Here is a 20,793-nt window from a genome sequence, read left to right as displayed (position 1 = left end):
GCGAGCTAACAGTTAGCCCGCGAGCTAACAGTTAGCCCGTGGATTAGTGGCTATTTGGGATTTGGCATTATAGTTGGTGCAAATTATTCCATTTCACCAAGTTGGCTTGATTATTATTAAATCTCTACAAACAAAGATGCCCAGAGACTTGCCTCCACTTCTTTTGTCTTTATTACTTGCAGATACAAAAATCAAACAAAGACCAAAACCACAAGTGGAACGCAACATTGAGTGACCGCCTCATGCGGTTCTGCGCTTTGTGGGCTTCTCTAAATCACGAATGCGGGCCGAGTCCGAACTAAAAGGGTCCCGTCTAAAAAAAACAAAACAAAGCAAAGTAAGGCAACATCCAGCTAGCAAGAAAGAAGCTATCCTTAACGCAAAGTGGACAATGTTACACAGTAACTATACTAAATTGACTTTCCCCGCTTTCAGTTTTTCCCGACAGATGCTGATGAGGCAAAGTCAATTAGGATCAGCTTTGTTTACATTAGGTCTGATATGCAACTGGTCACTAATTAACCTGTTGGCATTTTTGTGTGAATTTATTGCCAGTGTTTTTGTGCTCATTATGCCAAAGCCCTGTTTAATAGGAAAGTAGTACATTGGTGTCCAAGCACACTGAGGTGATGCATTAAAAGTTTCAAAGTCGTCACTGCGTGTGTTTTCTCGCCACTCATTTTCATGTGCCGACTTATTTGACGCCAAAATCGTTTCAGCTTTATTTCAAGCAAACGTTTTAAAGACTTGACTTGACTTGACTTGCGCGGTAAAACTAGATTTTCATTAGCGTCTTTCACAACACGAGACTCGCTTTAGCAATTCTAAACAATCAATAAGGGAAGTCGGCGAGTGTTTGACTAACGGCAGTACGGAGAATGTTGGGACTGAAAGGAATCCGAGCGGGCGTTCACAGTAGTTTTGCTCCTAAAGCGACTTGCGCTGCCTCTTCATGAAGGACATTGCGTAGTCGCCCGGCGGCGTGCTCTTCTGCCGCTTCATCTGAACCTGAGACTGGGCGGTGAGCTGCAGCTTGATGGCGCTGGAGTTCACCTTGGCGGCGCGCAGCAGCTCCTTCATGCCCTTCATCTTCTCGCTCTGGAAGGTCACCGCGGGGGCGGCCGGGCGGGGGGGCGGCGGCTGCGGCTGCGGGGGGGAGAGCGCCCGCGCGTTGGGGGACTTGGGCTTACCCTCCGAGCGGCGGCGGGCGCCGCCCTCGCCGATTTTCTTGGGCGCGGCGGCGGTGGCGGTGGCGGTGGGCGCCGGCGCGGCGGTCGGAGACGTGGGGGCGGCGGGGAGCGGGGAGTTCTGCTCCTCCAGCTTGGACTCCCTGCGGGGCCCTCGCCGCCGGCCCTCCCGCGGATCCTCGCTGGACGCGTCGTCCTCGTCCTGGCACTCTGGCTCTTTGGTGTTGATGGACACTTTCTGCCGCACCTGAAGTGGAGTTTGCCCAAAATAAAACCAATTTTTTCTTGAGTCTGGCGTGTGTGGTGACTTATTAGGCGGGGAGTTGCGCACCTGTGCCTCAAAGCGGCTTAGGGACTGGACCAGGTAGGTGGCCCAGCCCACGTGCAGCACCGGCGTGGGGCTGCCCTCCTCCCACTTGCAGATGCCGTCGTAAAAGCACAGCAGGTGCGCGAAGCATTCCGGGTCCTGCAGTGCCGAGAACGCCGCCGCCTGCTGCTGGTCCTGCTGCTTGGGCTGTTCCTGCATCCCCAATACATTAAAAATTAGATTTTTTCCAGAGGAGTGATCGACTCGGGGCCTTCTTTCTAACCGCTTCTCCGGTGTCGCCGCCTTCCGAGGGACTCTCGGCGGCGGTGGCCGTCTCCTTGAGCAGAGTGGGAATGACGTCGTTGGCAATGTCGAAGAACTCTTTGTAGATCTCCTCGTCCTCGCGGAAGTAGTTGTAGCTGCGAAGAGAGAGGAGAATTTGGATGTTTAACTCATTGAATGCCATTGACGGCTATAAACGAAATCATTTGAACTATTTCTATTAGTTTAACATTTTTTTTCCACTTTTGTTAACAAGAGTATGAAAACCTAGGGAAAAATTGTACATTTAGAACAGATATAAAATGTGTACTTAATCGTGAGTTAACTAGTGAAGTCATGCGATTAATTACAATTCGCCTGACAAGATGATTATTAAAAATTAAGGGCGTCAGGCGATTCATTTTTTTAATCGTAATTAATCGCATGACTTCAATAGTTAACTCACGATCAAGGACACTGTTCTAAATGTACAGTAAAAACAATTCTAGGTTTTCATACTCATGTTAACAAAAGTAGAAAAAAGGTTAAACTAATAGAAATCGTCCAAATGATTTTTTGACGTTTATAACCGTCAATGGCAGTGAATGACTTAAGAAGATCTCAAACTTTTGGGGATCCCTTAAAGAGATTTTTTTTTCCCCCAAAGGCAACAAAATCTTAACGACTGTAACTATGAGGGTCCAACCTTTTTTGAGGCTGATTACGTTATTTGACAGAATTTAAAAATAATAATAATTAGCAGGGTTATAATAATTTGAGAATCTTCATTATAGTAATTGTCATTTAGTTTTGACTTTTGTTTTCTAAATTCTGTTACTTTTGATCAGTTTTTAGAGAGGGATTAAATTTTTTTTTTAACTGCTTCATTTTAGTTTAGTTTTTTCCCCCATTCATTTTTGTTATTTTTAAAAATAGATATACAGTGTATCTGTAGAGTAAGATTTTTTTTTTTTTAAGAGTAGTAAAACTACAATTCCCAAGAGTATGTTAGAGCTTCTTTCTTTTACATGATTGTACACTAATAATGCATTTTAAATCAAATTAAAGCCCAAAAGCTGTTGGATGAAATGGAAGATGGAAACAAATGACATTTCTGCTCTAATTATAGTTTGTTTTATGAACAAAAAATGTAGTTGTGATTTTTTTCAAAGCACTTTTGTTGCTATATTATATCATTAACAAAAATGTGTTTTTTTTCTTCCAATTTTAGTTATTGTGTTAGCTTTTGTTTACTATAATCTTGCAACGGAGGGGGAAAAAAAGTCGTCAAAAATTTGTCAAATTTCCGGCCTGTTTCTTATTTTATCTTATCTTATTGTTGTCTTGTGTTGTAACGTGTAAACGTAACGAAATAATATAGCAACAATTGTCCAAATTATTTAGCTATTTTTAATTTGAAAACTTTTTAAAAAATATATTATTTTTTTCTTAAAAATAAATAAATATCACCTGAATAATTTGGTTTATTTTGTTTCATGCAGGTATGCCTCTTTTTAGCTGATCAAACATTATTTTGTGGACCCCAAAGTGCTGTTTTGAGAAGCACTAGTTGACCATACGAAAAAGGAAGTTCCTATTTGGGGTATGATGACGAATCAGAACTGAATGCAAAGAACCCCCCGACATGTTTGAGAGGAAGAGGCCAAACCTGCAGAACAATGAGGAGGAAGTTCAATCTGCCTGTGACTATTTTAAGGTACAGCGAGGATTTTTTTTTTTTTTTTTTTTGGGGGGTGAAAGCATGCATAACACTGATAATACAAACAAACATATTTGTCTCGTAATGACTTGCGTCGTACCACAAACTGAGTATTTGCTGCCCTCTGGTGTCACGTGAACGCAACGTCAAGTACTTACTCCTGCATGACCTGGGCGGCGTCGGCCCACGCCCTCAGCGCATCCCGCACGTTCCTGTGCCTGTAGTGGAAGCCCCCCAAGTACATGAAGGGGTAGATGTGCTCGTTGTTGTAATGTTTCTGGGCCGAGCCGACGGCCTGATGAGAGCGAGAGGAAAGAAAAAGTCGACATCAACTACATTAAGCCCCTCCACCTCCACCTAACCCTTAAAAAGACACCAGTCTACTCGCCTAATGCTAACGCTAAATAGCATGAGGAGTTGAGTTACAGTTGAGTTTAGAAAAACTTACCTTCAGATGGATTTCAAGCGGGTTCTCCTTGCCTGGCATCGGATCCTGGTCTTCCAGGTCTGCCAGAGTCCCCATTGCCATTGGATACCTGAGATGATGCACAGGAGACTGTGGATACCCAATTCTTGGTCATTCTTTTTTTTTTTTTTTTTAATCTTCAACTTTAGCAGACTCACCTGTCCAGGTCACCTCGTTCATAGAGAAGCCACAGTAGTTTCTGTGTCAAGAAAATCACGGACCGGGGATATTTAATCGTCATTGTTGCAAATATGGGTCATTTTCATATAAAGACACGCCCCACTGAATTTACTCTTGAAAATGAAGAGCGTTTGAAGTATCAATTAAAGGCAAAAAAAATACTTCAAGAAATATTTTTCAAACGATTTGCAACATGTTTTCTGAATATGCTAATGACATGCATCTGTGTCCTCGGAGAGTCTTTGACAAATAGCTCGACTGTCTTTGCGACGTCAATGCCGCTGCTGAGAGCCCCATTTTGTTGTTGCAATACACCAGAGGGCTCTGAGAGCCGAAGCCATTTTGCATTCACACAATCACAGACGGCAAAAAAATCTCAAAATCTGTCAGAACTTTAGCATGCCTTTACTGTTATGATACCACTGAGGCACAAAAAAAAATGCTAATAGAATTTTTTGTAACAAGTGTCTTTACTGTTATTAATATTTAAATGAGACATAGTATGCAATTCGAAAAAATTCCAGCTCTCTGATTAAATTTTTTAGTCAAAATACACAAAGGATAAAGAATTAAGAGCCAACTTAAGATGTTTGCAAGTAACGCAAAAAAAAAAAAAAAAAAAAGTGCTGATCTCAGCAAAAGCAACAGTGACAGATGAGGGGGAAAATGATCAGCGTTGTGCTGTCACCTGCTGAAGCTGCAGAAGCTCCGAGCTGTCAGTGTGCAGGTCCAGTGAAGGGTTGATGGCGCACACCATGAAGGCCACCTCCATGTTGCGGTCACATTTCATGTAGGAACCCTTGAGGTAGAGCCAACTCTGAAGAAGACACAAAAACGTTTGAATGGAGAAAATACACGCATAATTGCCGCAATACTTTTATTCATGGTTTTTAAGGTGGGTTTCCGGCTTCACCTTCTCGTTGACTCCCGCCGCGACCGTCTGCCCTCGCCGGTCTTCGTTCCCCTTGCCGTGCCAGGTGACCTCGGCCGTCTCTTCGCCGCTCTTGCCAAAGATGACCCAGGCGTGGTCTTCGGACAGGGCCAGGTGCACGTCCTTCAGGCCCAGGACCTGGCAGGCCGCCACCACTGCGAAGGCGACCCCCGAGCTGTCCAATTTGGTCCCTTGATCAAAGACATCACAGGAGGCATGGGCCGGGTTTGACGGTATACCATGCTTTTGTTTTTTTTAGGGGTTGAAACAGATGAACTCATTCACTGCCATTGACGACTATAGACGTCAAAAATTCATGTGAACTATTTCTATTAGTTTAACATTTTTTAATTATTTTTTTATGAAAACCTAGAATTTTTTTATTGTTCATTTATAGGAGGTATAAAATTATCATGCGATTGATTATGATTAAACGCCCCTTATTTTTAATATATATTTTTTAAATTAGGCCCGTCAGGCGATTACATTTTTTAATTGTAATTAATCACATGACTTCACTAGTTAACTAATGATTAATCACAAATTTCATATCTGTTCTAAATTTACAATTTTTTTTTTTCTTCACTGCCATTGACGGCTATAGACGTCCAAAATTCATTTGAACTATTTCTATTAGTTTAACATTTTTTCCATTTTTGTTAACAAGAGTATGAAAACCTAGAAAAAAATATTGTACATTTAGAACAGATATAAATTTTTTGATTAATTGTGAGTTAACTATTGAAGTCATGCTATTAACTTTAATCGCCTGACGATTTTAAATAATCTTAAAAAAAAAAAGATAATTAAAAGAAATGTCTAGGTTTTCATACTCTTGTTAGCAAAAGTGTGTGTGTGTGGGGGGGGGGGGAATGTTAAACTAATAGAAATAGTTTAAATGAATTTTGGGCGTCGACAGCCGTTTGAAAAGCTGTCACTGTTTTTGCTCATTTCATCTTAATATTTCTTACTGTACCAAATATTTAAAATTTTCTTTTCAAATAAAACAGATTGTGTTCAAAGGAAAACACAATCACAGTCACAGTTTTATTGACCCAAGATTTGATTTGAAATGCATATCACCCAGTCCTACTTACCAGTGATGAGGCTGAAGAGAGACTGGATGTGGGCACGGTCTTTAAAGTAAGAGCGACTGAGACTATTCCAAATCACATCCGACACTTTCTTCACCAGCTCTCGACTGGACCCCGCCGCCGTCCTCCTGTACTGGGACAGGTCCACGGCACCGCGGATCTGCGCCGTGAAGCGCTCGTACAGCGCCGAGATCATGCCCAGCTCCACGGTGGGGAAACACGAGTTGGGGCAATCGGGCTCCAGCGGCTCGAAACGCACCCCGGGCACGTTGACGGGGACCACGCGGTTCACGGCGAGGAAGTGCTCGACGAAACCCAGGACCAGGGAGAGGAGGGCGATGTCCGGCTCGGACTTGCGGAGCTCGGCGTCGAAGAGCTGAACGACGGCGTCGATCCCCCGCAGGGGGAAGTGCTTTTTCTGGGATGAGTGCAAACCCATTACGTCCTCTGAGGTAGTCTTCACTTGCAGTGCCTAATGTAAAACAAGTCAACAAAATAGGCCCCTTATTGTAATACAGATTATTATTATTATTTTTTTATTTAAATAATTTAAAACACACGATTCGATTTATTTTTCAAACCTGACCACCAACTGCAAACTGTTTGACTATTCTTTATCATTTTGTAAGAATGAATGAATGAATACTTAAGTTGTACGTGCAAATGATGGCAAGTGGGTCCACGCATAGGTGAATCCGCGGGTGCCGAACCGCGAGTGAGCCGACCCCGCTGTACTAAAATTGAGCAAGATAGTGATGAATCGGCTAACTAACATTCGGGGGTTGAAATTGAATACAAATATTGTAGTTCAGATTTATATGTGTTCTGTCTATATCGTATTTGAATGTAACATAAGGATAAATATATTTAGAGCATTTATATTTCTTTTATCTTTTTTTAAACTTGCATTTGCTAGTGGGTGGGCGGGGCACTCTTAGCTAAATTACACGCACACACACATACAAAAATAGGCTAGGCTAACGTTAGCATTTGGAGCTTCATTGACACCGGCGTTACGCTGCTTCGCTTTCAATTCGAAAGTAACTACTCCAACGTAGGCCCGTCGTATCGACATGCCGCGAGTGTACGCGAAACCAACCGTGAGCCAGGTCCTGACATAGACCTGCTTGAATTGACCGGCGACCGGCTGCAGCTAATTGCTAACGAGAAGCTAGTTAGCTCAACGGGACTATTTCAGATAACGCGTATCGATGTTAGGTAATAAGTCCCGCGGAAATAGCCTTTCTGTTGTACACCTTGCGAAAAGGTCTCGTTCCGGTAGCGGAAGAACACGCGGCGTGTGACGGAACACGTACCCCGTTTGCTCAGCAGTATCCCGACCACATGTTTCGTGTTGTTTTGTTTTGTGCCCCACTTCTTTTGCCGCGCACTTCAGTCTGCTCGGAAAGTCATTCGGGACGCGTCATCACGCGTTTTACGTAAATGACGTCACGGAAGAGCCTCTTCAAATGCAGCGGAAACTGTCGGAAAACTGGGGATTTAACTTTTGTTTAAATTTTTTTCTAACACTATATAGTATTTTATTCAACATGGCAAACCGGGGATTTAACTTTTAGTTAATTTTTTTTTTTAACACTATATAGTATTTTATTTAACATGGTACAACAACGTAATAACCTCGTATGTGGTCGAGAATCAATGTGTCCCTTTACTCCGTATTTATTTTTAACTACTAAAATAACTTGACACTTAGAAATTGATCAATCTTTATTGGCATAAAAACTTCAAACAGCAATAAATTCCCTCATTAAACTTTCAATGTACCAAGTCACATTTAAAAAGACAATACAACAAGTATGTGCATTCCCAAACGTTTCATGCGCTAAGCAACATCCGCGTTGTAGGCTTTTACACAAATAGAAAACATTTACAACCTCCCTCTGTAAGCATCAGCCTGCAATTAGTGCAATTATTGATTGTACCAATTCATTCACTCTTATTGCTGGCAAAGCATTGCTTAACCCACCCAAGGCCTCCCTTTTAGTGAATTCATAGCAAAAAAACAAAACATGTTTGAACGAGACCGTCTGAACGTAACGACTGGCTTCAAAACAAGGAGGGAAAACGGGCATTGTTGAAAACGACCACAATTTAACTTACTGGAAAAAACAACAATTTGATTAAATGAGCAATTTTGGCACCATTTCCAACGCAAACTGACGCCACTCTCTGTATTGTGGTGCTATTTCTGTTTGAGAATGATCAAATGCTAACATTTGTGGTAATATGCTGAAACTAAATAGTGAGGGATTTGTATGCTAACATGCTAGCCATTGCTATGCTAACATAGTATGAATGTAAAACAGACAGCAATCTGAATGTTGAAAGTGGCAAGGCAAGCGATAATGAAAAGAGGAGGATTTTACACAAAAAGCCTCGCGTCCTTGGGGGAGGTCGTCACAGCGACTGGTAGCCATCCGCCCTCCTCTTGCGCCCCATCAGGTAGACCACCACCACCACCAAGATGAGCACCAGCAACGTCACGCCCACGCCGATGGCCACGCTGTAATCAGGCTGGTCGGCCACGCAGTTGTCGGCTGAAACGCAGGCCGCGGGTTACGGGTACACGTCAGCAACCAAAACAAAACCAAAATGGCGTCCGGGCGGCGGGCACTTACTGACGCCGAATTCGCCACCCTTTGTCAGATTGAAGGCCTGCATCCGCTCATCCTTGACATCCAAATACAAGCCGTTTCCCATGTAAACGGATTCGCTCCGGCACGAGTACGAGTGGCCGATCTTGGCGGGGAAGGCGCGCAGGGACTTGTTGGCGGCGGTGAAGTGTCCGCTGGCTGAAAAACAAACACAAAATGGGAAAATTATGCACATTTTCTTGTTTACATTTTTTAAGAGTTTGCGAGTGTCTTAGTAAAAGCTGTCTAACATTCTTCTGCCAATATAGACAAAAAGCAGGGAAAATTGCAGCACACCTGACATCCACTCATCACACTACATAAAGGTGAGGAATGACCTTTTGTTACCATAGCAACAGCGGTCGATCCTAGGGTGTTGCGCCGAAGTGAGTGCTAAACAGTGTTTTGACTTTCTTTTTCTCCAAATCTTCTTGCGACACAGTCTTATTACAGACACTCAAAAGAGAAAAATAATTTGTCAGCACTTCATGTTTTTGTGTAAGCACTTCAAACGTCCCTGAAACCAAGCGCCATATGCTGTCATGTTTTGGTTCTGTGGGAGTTTTTGTTTGTTATGGCCTTTTTTTGTCTTGTGTTCCTGGTTTCTTCCCTTGTCTCGTTATGTCTAACCACGCCCACTTGTGGGTGTGTCTCATTAGTGGTGCATTTATTCCGTTGTGTTTTTCCTGTCTAGCCGCATCCTGTCCCAGCCACGGCGACCAGTCTAGCCGCGGCGACCAGTCTACTCGCGTCCCATCAAGGCAGCTAGTGTACTCACGTTCCGTCCAGTCATGGCGACCAGTCCAGTCATGATTGTTTGCTCGCCTTTCTCACTATGGTTAACTCATTCACTGCCATTGACAGCTATAGACATCAACAATTCATTTTAACTATTTCTATTAGTTACACTTTTTTTTTTTTTCATTTTTGGTAACAAGAGTATGAAAACCTAGACAATATTTTTTGGGGTACATTTACAACAGATATAAAATTTGGTGGTAATTAATCATGAGTTAACCAGGGAAGTTATGCGATTAATTACAATTAAAAATTGTAATCGCCTGATTATTTTTTAATAATCTTTTCTTTAAAAAACAACAACAACCAAATATATATTTATATATTTTTTTTAAAGAAAAGATTATTAAAAATTAGGGGCGTCAGGCGATTACAATTTTTAATCGTAATTAATCGCATGATTTTCCCTAGTTAATTCACGATTAATCACAAATTTTATATTTGTTCTAATACAATAAACAAAAAAATCGAGGTTTTCATACTCTTGTTAACAAAAGTGGGCAAATTTGTTTAACTAATAGAAATAGTTCAAATGAATTTTTGACGTCTATAGCCGTCAATGGCAGTGAATGAGTTAATTAAAGTACCACGCATTACACTTGATTTGTTTCCCTGCATTTGGGTCCAACATCCCCCATCCACTCACACACATGAAAGGAGACAAACAAAAAAACGACAAACAAAAAAACGGCCTTACCGTTGCTTAAGGGGTATACGAGGTTGAACAATAAAGTGTCAACGTAGGCAATATTTTCGGCAGTGGTCTGAGGAAATTGGGAAAAAGAAAAAACATGTTGGTTTGTGCTTGTTATTTGCCATGTCAACAAATTAGTCCAGGCATTAACGGTGGTTGTGCGGGTGAGGCACTGACTGATCCATATCACATGCTATGACACGCACACACAAAAAAAAATAAAAAAAATAACTGGCTCGTCAAGTCTACTTCCTCTTTCGAACGACTTTTTCTCCCGTGACAGCTTGAGGTTGAAAATCACATGACCTCCGGCAGTCAAATAAATCTGTGACCCATCAAGAGAAAACAGTGATAGGAAGTCACAAAATACAAAGTAGATTATGGCGATTATTATTATTTTTTTAAGAAGTTGAAACAACTTTTGTTTCATCATTTGTTCTTTTTACTAGGGCTGAACAATTTTGAAAAATAATCGAATTGCACCCCCCCCCCCCTCAATATTGGAATGGCAATTTGAATTGGATTAATTGTTCAGCCCTATTTTACACTCTTTTTGTTTTATTCCACTCAATTGCAGAGTGGGAGTATTTTTGGCCAGCTGTGAGAGAAGTGAACCTTGTTGAACATGAAGGTGATGAAACCCTCCTGGAAGACCAACGTGAGGTTGGCCCTGTTCTCCAGACACTGCCCAACGGCTTTTGTCTTATTGGGCTGCACCATGAACGTCCCGCTGGCCTAGAAAGGGAATAAAATCAATTAATAATAAAAGCAGTCTTGTAATAACATACAAATACTTTTAAGTTGCTATATCTCAAGTCATCTTTCACCAATGAAATAAAAATCGGAACGTTATTAACTCATTCACGGCTATAGACGCCCAAAATTCATTTAAACTATTTCTATTAGTTTAAAAAAAAAATCCCCACTTTTGTTAAGAGTATGAAAACCTAGACATTTCCTTTAATAATCTTTTTTTTTTTTAATATTAAAAAATTAGGGGCGGGCAGCACGGTGGATGACTGGTTAGCACGTCCGCCTCCCAGTGCAGAGGACGTGAGATCGAGTCCGGGCTTCGGCCTTCCTGGGTGGAGTTTGCATGTTCTCCCCGTGCTTGCGTGGGTTTTCACCGGGTACTCCGGTTTCCTCCCACATTCCAAAAACATGCATGGCAGGTTAATTGAACACTCCAAATTGTCCCTAGGTGTGAATGTGAGTGTGGTTGTTCGTCTCTGTGTGCCCTGCGATTGGCTGGCAACCAGTTCAGGGTGTACCCCGCCTACTGCCCGAAGCCAGCTGGGATAGGCTCCAGCAACCCCGCGACCCTAGTGAGGAAAAGCGGCCAAGAAAATGGATGGATGGATGGAAAATTAGGGGCGTCAGGCGATTAAAATTAATAGCATGACTTCAATAATTAACTCACAATTAATCTAAAATTTTATATCTGTTCTAAATGTACAATATTTTTTTCCTAGGTTTTCATACTCTTGTTAACAAAAATGGAAAAAATGTTAAACTAATAGAAATAGTTCAAATGAATTTTTGACGTCTATAGCCGTCAATGGCAGTGAAGAAAAAAAAATATTGTAAATTTAGAACAGATATGAAATTTGTGATTAATCATTAGTTAACTAGTGTAGTCATGTGATTAATTACAATTAAAAAATGTAATCACCTGACGGTCCTAATTTTAAAAATATATATTAAAAATAAGGGGCGTTGAATCGTAATCAATCGCATGATAATTTTATATCTCCTATAAATGTACAATAAAAAAATTCTAGGTTTTCATAAAAAATGAAATGCAAAAAAATGCTAAACTAATAGAACTAGTTCACATGAATTTTTGACGTCTATAGTCGTCAATGGCAATGAATGAGTTCATCTGTTTCAACCTAAAAAAATTTTTTAAAAAACCCCCACAAAAAGTCAAGACGATTTATACAAGAGCAAAAAGGTACCTTTGGTGTAACGAGTCGGAGCTCCAGGGCCACACGGGCCATCAGGCAAACGACTTTGCCCTTCATCAGCCGGTATTCTCCCGTGCTCAAGTCAGTATGTGGAGTGGGCTTGGGTGGGGGCGCGGTGGGAGGCGCGGTGGGAGGCGCGACGGTCGAATTGGTGATGGGTGCAGTTGTAGAGTGGGCTGTCGTGGGGACCCCACTGGTTGTGCCATTGGCAGCCAGAGTTGTCAGCTCGCCGGGTGTCGTCGTTTCACTTTTTGGGAAGAATTCTTTAGCGGCAGTCACAGTCGCGGGGGATTTCACATCTTGCGCCAGTGACAGTGCTTCATTGAAAAAAGACAAGAATTGGAGAGGAGAAAAGTTCAGTCATAATTACAATAAAATATTTTGAAAACACTTTCAGCCATAAGACATTTGTATAATAATATAATATACCGAGGACCTGTGTCCGTTTAAATAAGGGCGAGAAAAAAATATATTAGACAGCGTCAATCAAGAGTGAGAGCCAAGTGACTTTTGGGTCGAAATGGCCTGATGACATTGCGTTCGCACGAGTTCAAAAGTCCACGACGTAATTATGACGCTTCCAAATAGATAAGGTCAAGAATAACTCCAAACTTTTGGAGTCCGTACCCCACATTTTGAAAAGCCGTTAAAGCACTTTATCGTATGTACGGCACGAATACGTAAAAACAAAAATCGAACCGACGCACACCGCAAAAACTTTCATATCAAAAAAACTATTTAAAAAGTGTTCATAAGGGGTTACCTGGTAAAACACAGCTGAAGATGATTATAAGTGCACTTTTCATGGCGACAGGTGTAGCTTGAAACAGCTCGAAAACAACGACGGACAGAATGACGACTCCGTCCTACGACGAGTAAATGAAGCACGAAGATAAGCACGCGTACGACCGGAAGCTCGCGGACGCAGTCAAAATAAAAGATAGCTTTGATCTGCTTCGATCGTTCATTGCTCGATAGTCGAACCCTCGTAGCGTTTGAGACGTCCCGCAGTTTGATGAACGTCATAATGACAGTTAATATTTATGAGAAACACTTATGAACTATAAACAAACCTTAGACGCCCCACGTATTTGTAAACTTTCTAAAAAGGAAAAAAAAGAGAGCGTGTGATAGAACTTTAAAAATAAATAAAATAAACTTAACACACAAACCCAAACATTTAGAGTCCGTATTCCACATTTTAAAAGCCATTAAAGCACTTAATACTAGTGCGTCACGAATTGTAGGTCTACGTAAAACGAGAACTAAACCGGCGCTGGAATAATTAATAATAATAATTCAGAGCAACAACAGTGTACTTTAAGTGTTCGTAAGCGGCACATTACCTGAAAATCCGCAACAAAAGAGAATTAAAAGTGCACTTTCCATGGCGACAGGTGTGTGTGTCGTTTTTTTTTTTTTTAAACCTCTCAGAGACGACGGACGGACGGAATGACGACTCGGGTCCTACAATGAGATATATTTAAACAAAAACACGGTATGACCGGAAGCGCACGGACCAAGTCAAAATAAAACCTAGCTTTGAAAGCTTTATTGTTCATTAGTCAAACTCTCGTCGCGCTTGAGACGTCCAGGTGTTTAGTGATTACAAGGCAAGCCTCATCGGGCATGGGTGACTCCCAGCTCTTGCCAAACTTGTTTCACGTTAACGCCCACCACTTGGCTCTTATTTTGAAAGCAGAAGTGGTCGGTGGAAATTGTTAATTGCTAACATACAGTAATTTTCGGGAAACGAAACTAGCCTCATTCAGCTCGGAAGGAGGTCGTTGATGGCCGTTCACAAAAAAGGGAAACTGCGTCGAGATAATCAACAAATGACCAAAACAAAAAACAATTAGATTACATTTGTAATAGAATGAGACAAAAGTTTTCTATTTGAGAGATATTTGTCATTGAGCCGTTTGCTTTCGAGATGAAAGTGTGTTTTTTAAACTAAAAAAATGATCTACTTTATTCGCAGAATATTATGACTTTATCGCAAATAAACGTTGAAACTCAAAATATATAACTTTGTGACTATTACTGATTTTAAAATACACGACTTTACTATCAAAAACATACCTTTCCTCCTGAAAATATGAGTGTTCTTGAAATATGAAAACACAATTTTTTTTAAAGTCTTTCTCATCTTTGTGTTGAGAAATGTCTCTCATCTAATAATTTTTCTGCTTTAAAATATGACGTTTTATAAAAAAAAATCCAAGATTTTATCAACATTTACAGTATACGTAAAATAATAATAATAATAGTACAGTACCCTTACAAACCATTTTCAGCAAGCTGCGTAACAGAGACCTCTAGTGGTGACCTAAGTCTTAAAGTAAACGAAACTAACTTTAATAAGAGTTTACTTCAAGAAATTACCAACAGGCGTATCATTTTAAAATAATTTCAGTCTGACTCGTAGTTTTTTTCCCATCACACAAAAAGACTCTCATAATGTATTGTGGCCCTTGTTTTCCTCTTGTAATACAGTACTATCAAGAGGAAAATGAGGGCCACCAGACCCAAAAACAAAGAGCTGACAGCAAGAATCAAGAAAGCCTGGGCTGCCATGACCCACAGGCAATGCCACGGCCCATCGAGGCAGTGATTATGGTAAAGAAAATCCAATCAACTATTTAAGATTGACATATCGTTTTGAAAATACCATCCATCCATCTTTTTCCCCCATGCAAAACACTGGGAAATATGCATGGTGATTTCTTCACATTGTTCAATTTTTTTTGACATCCTGTTTTCATGGGGTTTATGAGCTGGAAGCCCAAATAATGTAAAACTAAACAAATAAATACTTGAAATCACCTCAATTTTCTATAATCTATAAAAATTTGACTTTTTGGATGGAATTATGGAAATTATTCAACTTTTTAAGGATATTCAATTTTTTTTGACGAGCACATGTATATATTTGAAATAAAAATGCATTTCCTCTCTGCTCAACTTCCCGGGAAAACACTAAGTCAATAAGGGCTGCTCTCAACCAATCGCGAAGCCGCATCCCCACCGGCACCGCCTTCGATGACGACATTGGAGGGCGAGAAAACCGTCCAACGCCATAAAAGGAAAATACTCACGCATGCGCACTGCTGGCAGTTTTGTTTGAAGTGAACTGCTGCCTGGAACTGCCCTTACAAGCTCGAAAGTCGTCCGGCATTTGAATCGAATCGCACCATTTCTGCACATTTCCACCCCGCTCATTCCACCGCTCCTCGATGCATCGTCGAGACCATGTTAGGCCACCACTACCCGAATGCTGACAAGTCGCAACAACTAGCCAACTACGTGGAGGATTATCTGGAATGCGTGGAGTCGCTGCCTTTGGACATACAAAGAAATGTTTCTGTGCTCCGGGAAATCGACGCAAAGTATCAAGGTAACCAGAGTCCGATGCGTGTTTACGACAGTAGTTTGTGTGGCGATGGCGGGGTGCAGGCAGGCATCTGCCTCGTCTCTCCATTTACGTCAACGCAGCCTGGCACCCTCGCACCAAACTCAATTGGCAAAAGCGGCCATTTGTTTACATTTGTTCCCGATAACAGACACACGCGTGCATTCCTACATTTTCCGCTATCCGCGGTAGTTACTGTGGTCGGACTACGACGTTAGGAGTCAATTTATCGTCGACGCTAACACAATGTGATGGTGAAATCGGTACGTTGGCAGCTCCGTGGTGGCGCTCGGTACACTGTGCTTCAGTGCGCGTTGTAGCAGCTAAAGAACTGCTGCTTCAGTGCCCCGCCCCCGTCACGTGATCACCCGGTGTAGTCACTTCCGGTAGAGGGAGAGCTGGGCGGGTTGTTTAAATTTTTTTAAAATAGTGTTCTTTTCACGTTTTTTTTTTTTACAGTAAGATACCTATTTCATAAAGTTTGAACATTGATTTAACATTTTATTTTAAACATAACTCTAGCGGAATGTGGGAACGCTTTACATGTGTGAGCTTACACAGTGTTGGGTTGGAATTCTTTTGTACGTTAGATAACGTGATTTTATTTGTATTCCTATTTGCAGAAGTGCTGAAGGAGGTGGACGAAGTCTTTGAGAAGTACAAGGCAGAGCAGGATGGCGCTCAGAGAAAGCGCCTGCAAGTCCAGTTGCAACGGGCGCTCATCGTGAGCCAGGAGCTGGGCGACGAGAAGATCCACGTGGTGACCCAGATGACCGAGCTGGTGGAGAACCGCTCGCGCCAGATGGATTCCAATTCCCTGTGCCTCCAGGAGCCCGCCGATCCCGAACGCGTGGCGACGGAGCGGCGCCCCAGCGTCCAGGAGCCCCCCGTCACCGCAGCCGTAGCCTCCCCGGCCACCACTGAACGCGCCTCGGCACGTCGGCCGCGACGCCAGCGCAACAGCGAGAGCCGAGACTCCAGCCACCCGTCGGCCAACGGTTCTGTGGCGGACGACGCTGCGGAGGAGTCGCCCGTCCCGCTTCCCAGAGAGAAGAAGTCCAAGTCTGCCAAGAAGAAGAAGCGCAAGTCCAAGCAGGACGCATCGCCGGTGGATTTCCCCATCGACCCCAACGAGCCCACCTACTGTTTGTGCGAGCAGGTGTCTTACGGCGAAATGATCGGCTGCGATAACGACCAGTGCCCCATTGAGTGGTTCCATTTCTCCTGCGTGGGGCTGACCTACAAACCCAAGGGCAAGTGGTACTGTCCCAAATGCAGGGGGGACAATGAAAAGACCATGGACAAAAGTCTGGACAAGAACAGAAAAGACCGCCGGTCCAGGTAGTGACCCACCAACAGATTTTTTTTCACCGTACGTTAAGAGCACAATCGAAGGCAGCCACACAGGACAACTTGTGCTGTGACACTTTCAGCAATTTATTTGTTTTCGTGAGAAGGTTCTTTATTTTTGACTTAGAAAAATAAATGCAACTAAAGCATCACCATTTGCTAGCAAAGTGTCTTTTCATTGTGGATATCGATGTCATTTTCAGTACATGATGCAACAACTTTTAGCAAATTTGAATCCATCCATCTTTTTCCTCTATTATGCTTATTGTCACCTTCGTAAGACATTTTTAAGTCAGTTTGGCAAAAAAAAATGTTTTTTTTACCTTAAACATCTTGGAGTGTTTGCTAACTGCTATGATCGACTACATCTTAACTCATTCACTGCCAATGACGCCTATAGACGTCAAAAATTCATTTGAACTATTTCTACTAGCTTCACATTTTTTCCATTTTTATTAACAAGAGTATGAAAACCTAGATTTTTTTTATTTATTGTACATTTAGAACAAATATAAAATTGTGATTAGTTAACTAATGAAATAATGCAATTAATTACAATTTAAAAAAATTAATCGTCTGACGCCCCTAATCTAATATTTTCTTTTTTGTTTTTAACTAGGGGCATAAGGTGATACATTTTTTTTTAAATTGTAATTAATCACATAACTTCACTAGTTAACTCACGATTAATCACAAATCTGGTCTAAATGTACAATATATTTTTTCTAGGTTTTCATACTCTTAACAAAAGTGGAAAAAAATGTGAAAAATAATTGCTATAGCTCAAATGATTTTTTTTTTTTAAACGTCGATAGCCGTCAATGGCAGTGAATGAGTTAATTAATTCTACCCCTGAAATGAACTTATTGATGATTATATAATCAGCAGTTAGTTCAGTACTTTTTTTCCGCCGAAAAAAATATGTCTGACCATTATTTTAGTAAGGTGATGGTATATTAGCTGTACCAGTAGCTGACAACCAGCCCAGGGTATCCCGGCCTCCGGTCCAAATTCAGCCAGTTTACACTCCAGCTCAACTCGAACCCGAGTATTAACAGCATTGAAAACGGATAAATGGATCCAGTAGGTATATTTTGTTACAGAGAAAGATTGAAGAGAACCTGAAGATTGAAGTTTCCATTTGATTAATGACTTCATACCGGACTGACTTGGCAGGAGCTCATCACGCTCGGGGTAACGTGCTTTGATGACAACGCCTGCCGGCGGCAAGCCTTGACGACAAAGCGTGATGTCGCCGCTTCATGACAAAGACGGACGATGTCGCGTCCCAGCAGCCTTTGTTGACCTGGTTCACAGAGGGGCTTGCGATTAGTGGAAAAATCTTCCCCCAAAAAATTGGGAGCTCGAAGCTCCGGAAACATAACCCCCTCGAAAGAGAAGACTGCGCGCACGGCCCTGAGATGAGCAATGAGAGTGACACACTTGGGCCGGGAGCCGACCTCCTCGCTCTGGAAAAGATTCAAAATGGCATTAAGGATTTTTTTGCCCAACGGGGGATGTTTGGCGACGACGCGAAAGATTGTCTGGCTGGGCAGGTAATGAATGCGTCTTACATTAATCACAGAGTGCCCCATACTAAATCGGTGTTCATCATCTGAGCTGTTGCAGATTTTTAAGCAAACATTTTTAACTCGTTGACTGCCAATGACGACCACAGACGTCAACATTTTTTTTTAACAGTTTACTGTAGAAGTCTGAATGTAGTCTTCAAGTGCCACAACATATTATTGAGGTCGACAACCCTTCCATGTAATACAGTTCAGTCCCACATTTAGATGTTTTATGCCGTTATTTTGGTCATATCCCCCCTCGATAAGCAATTAACTGAACACAAAGTGAATTATACTCGCAAGACATGCTAATCAGATGCTTGTTTTCCTACTCTAGAATATCAATTTTAGTCTAAAGGACAAAGATAAAGATGCCAAGATCAACAATATCATCAAGAACATTGTGGAGAAAAGCACCCTCGATCTGGCCAACCTGAGGCAGATGATCTCCCTCTGGGACAAGGAGGAGCGCGCCGTGTCCGACTCCTTCATCGACGAGTCAGCGTACGGCGTGGTCACCCAGCAGAAGATCAAGCAACACCTCAAGGTTTTTTTCTCCGAGCGGCTCGTGATCGCAGAGCAGGAAGAGGGTAAGCGTGCCGGTGACGCTTCGGCCCTGAGGATATTTGCGAGGGGAAGCGCCACGAAGTCTCAAGAAACAGATTGTTGGGATATCAAGAAGGAATATACCGACGAGGGATCGAGCGCCTGCTCAGATGATCGACGTAGCCTTCTGGACGGCTTGTCGCAAACATTAGATGGCTCGCCGTCTCCCAATTCGTTGACCTCCATCTCACCCAACTGCTTCGACAAGGCCAAAGATTTGATTGTCCAAGTGATTAACCCCGTCGTCGCTGGCATCGACACAGCAGGCAAAACAATTGTGGAAAAAGTCAAGTGCACTTTGCAGAAAACAATTGGGCCAAAGGAATCGGAGGAGGAGGAGGTAGACGATGAGGAGTCCTCTGTCTCGGAGAGGGATTCAGCCGCAAGCGTTTCGGCCACATCCGAGGAAAGCTGGACGGCAAATCTGGCCAATTTTTTCTCATCGGCTGCGTCGCCAAACTTGAGTGACGGCAAAGCCGAGAGCCCGCTGCAACCCGATATCTTTGATCAAGTGGCGACGGAGGAAAGATGTGACTCGAGCTTGTTGGAAGAAGCAGCTGAGGATGCAGAAGCTGACAATCAGGCCACACGTGTTCCTGGCAAAATTCCCAGCACCAGTGAACTGATTCTCCACGACGACTCTTCAAGGATTTCCACAGGATCACTCGAGAGCGCAAGTACAGCGAGTAACCTGGATGATGATGACGCCGCTCAAGATTTATCAGCGGGTGGGCTGGATTCACCGCAGGGTAGGTCCTCCGCAGTTCCTGCTTCTGATGGCACCGGATCACCAGAAGGAGAAGCCAATTCTGATCATGAGTCGACAGAAGATGAGCTAGCAAGGAGGCCTTCATCTGAAGCGGTGAATGACTATCTTGAGTTGCCGGAAGAAAGGCTAGCAAGCAGGTCTTCATCAGCGGCGGTAGATGATATTCTTGAGTTACCAGAAGAAAGCGAAGAAAATATCCACCAGTATCCGCCAGAAGCAGTAGATGGTTATCTCGAGTTGCCACAAGACAGCATAGCCAGGATGCCTTCATCAGAAATAGTAGATGCCGATCTCGAGTTGCCAGAGGACAGACTAGAAAAGACGCCTTCGCCAGAAAAAGTAGATGACTCGGTTTTGCCTGAAGACCACATACCACAGATCTCTTCACCGGAAGAACTCGATGGTGATCTCAAGTGGCCAGAGGACAGTGTTGTAAATACGCCTTCGCCTGAAGCAGTAGTCGATGAGCTGAAGTTGCCAATGGACCAGCAGATAGACCAAGAAAGAGCAGAGAGTGACCTTCAGTGGCCAGACGACGGCATAACAACGAGGTCTTCATCGGAGGATGATCTTAAGTCGCCGGAAGACCAGACACTCAAGAGCCCTTCGCCAGAAGGAGCGTTCGATGCTGATCAGAAGTGGCCTGAAGACCGAGTCGAAGATATGTTTTCAACAGAAATGGTAGATACCGGTCCTGAGTGGCAAGAAGACCCGCTAGCAAAGAGGACTTCATTGGAATTAGCAGATGCTGATCTGGAGTGGCAAGACGACCCGGTAACAAAGAACTCTTTGTTAGAAATGGAAGATAATCTTCCGGGGCCAGAAG

At 42.6% G+C, this 20,793-nt stretch overlaps 3 protein-coding genes across 6 annotated transcripts; 1 reads left to right on the top strand and 2 right to left on the bottom strand.

Annotated features, from left to right (window-relative positions):
- Positions 1-153: 153 nt before the first annotated feature.
- men1 (multiple endocrine neoplasia I) lies at positions 154-7,578 on the bottom strand. 2 transcript variants are annotated; one of them, XM_077545263.1, is made up of 10 exons: positions 7,463-7,578; positions 6,150-6,618; positions 5,035-5,243; positions 4,810-4,938; positions 4,100-4,140; positions 3,924-4,011; positions 3,634-3,770; positions 1,778-1,913; positions 1,519-1,707; positions 154-1,434 (listed from the first exon to the last, which is right to left on the bottom strand). In XM_077545263.1, the coding sequence occupies exons 2-10, from the start codon at positions 6,583-6,585 to the stop codon at positions 928-930; spliced, it is 1,872 nt and encodes a 623-aa protein (XP_077401389.1). In that variant the 5' UTR covers positions 6,586-6,618; positions 7,463-7,578; the 3' UTR covers positions 154-927. The 2 variants fall into 2 exon arrangements, with proteins under 2 accessions (XP_077401389.1, XP_077401390.1); XM_077545264.1 differs by lacking the exon at positions 7,463-7,578 and adding an exon at positions 7,246-7,378.
- Positions 7,579-7,861: 283 nt separating this feature from the next.
- LOC144035159 (macrosialin-like) lies at positions 7,862-15,525 on the bottom strand. Of its 3 annotated transcripts, none has more exons than XM_077544632.1 (6): positions 15,358-15,525; positions 12,251-12,576; positions 10,908-11,027; positions 10,296-10,362; positions 8,786-8,959; positions 7,862-8,704 (listed from the first exon to the last, which is right to left on the bottom strand). In XM_077544632.1, exons 1-6 carry the CDS (start codon positions 15,479-15,481, stop codon positions 8,565-8,567), a joined length of 951 nt encoding a protein of 316 aa, XP_077400758.1. In that variant the 5' UTR covers positions 15,482-15,525; the 3' UTR covers positions 7,862-8,564. The 3 variants fall into 3 exon arrangements, with proteins under 3 accessions (XP_077400758.1, XP_077400760.1, XP_077400759.1); XM_077544634.1 differs by lacking the exon at positions 15,358-15,525 and adding an exon at positions 13,606-13,776; XM_077544633.1 differs by lacking the exon at positions 15,358-15,525 and adding an exon at positions 13,023-13,229.
- On the top strand, positions 15,359-17,176 carry ing2 (inhibitor of growth family, member 2). Its single transcript, XM_077544635.1, has 2 exons — positions 15,359-15,656; positions 16,295-17,176. The coding sequence occupies exons 1-2, from the start codon at positions 15,512-15,514 to the stop codon at positions 17,014-17,016; spliced, it is 867 nt and encodes a 288-aa protein (XP_077400761.1). The 5' UTR covers positions 15,359-15,511; the 3' UTR covers positions 17,017-17,176.
- Positions 17,177-20,793: the final 3,617 nt, after the last annotated feature.

This window comes from Vanacampus margaritifer, chromosome 15, assembly GCF_051991255.1.
Source record: "Vanacampus margaritifer isolate UIUO_Vmar chromosome 15, RoL_Vmar_1.0, whole genome shotgun sequence".
In the NCBI taxonomy this organism is placed as follows: domain Eukaryota; kingdom Metazoa; phylum Chordata; class Actinopteri; order Syngnathiformes; family Syngnathidae; genus Vanacampus; species Vanacampus margaritifer.
The sequence above is the reverse complement of the archived record's forward strand: the minus strand, read 5'-3'. Positions and strand labels throughout refer to the sequence as shown.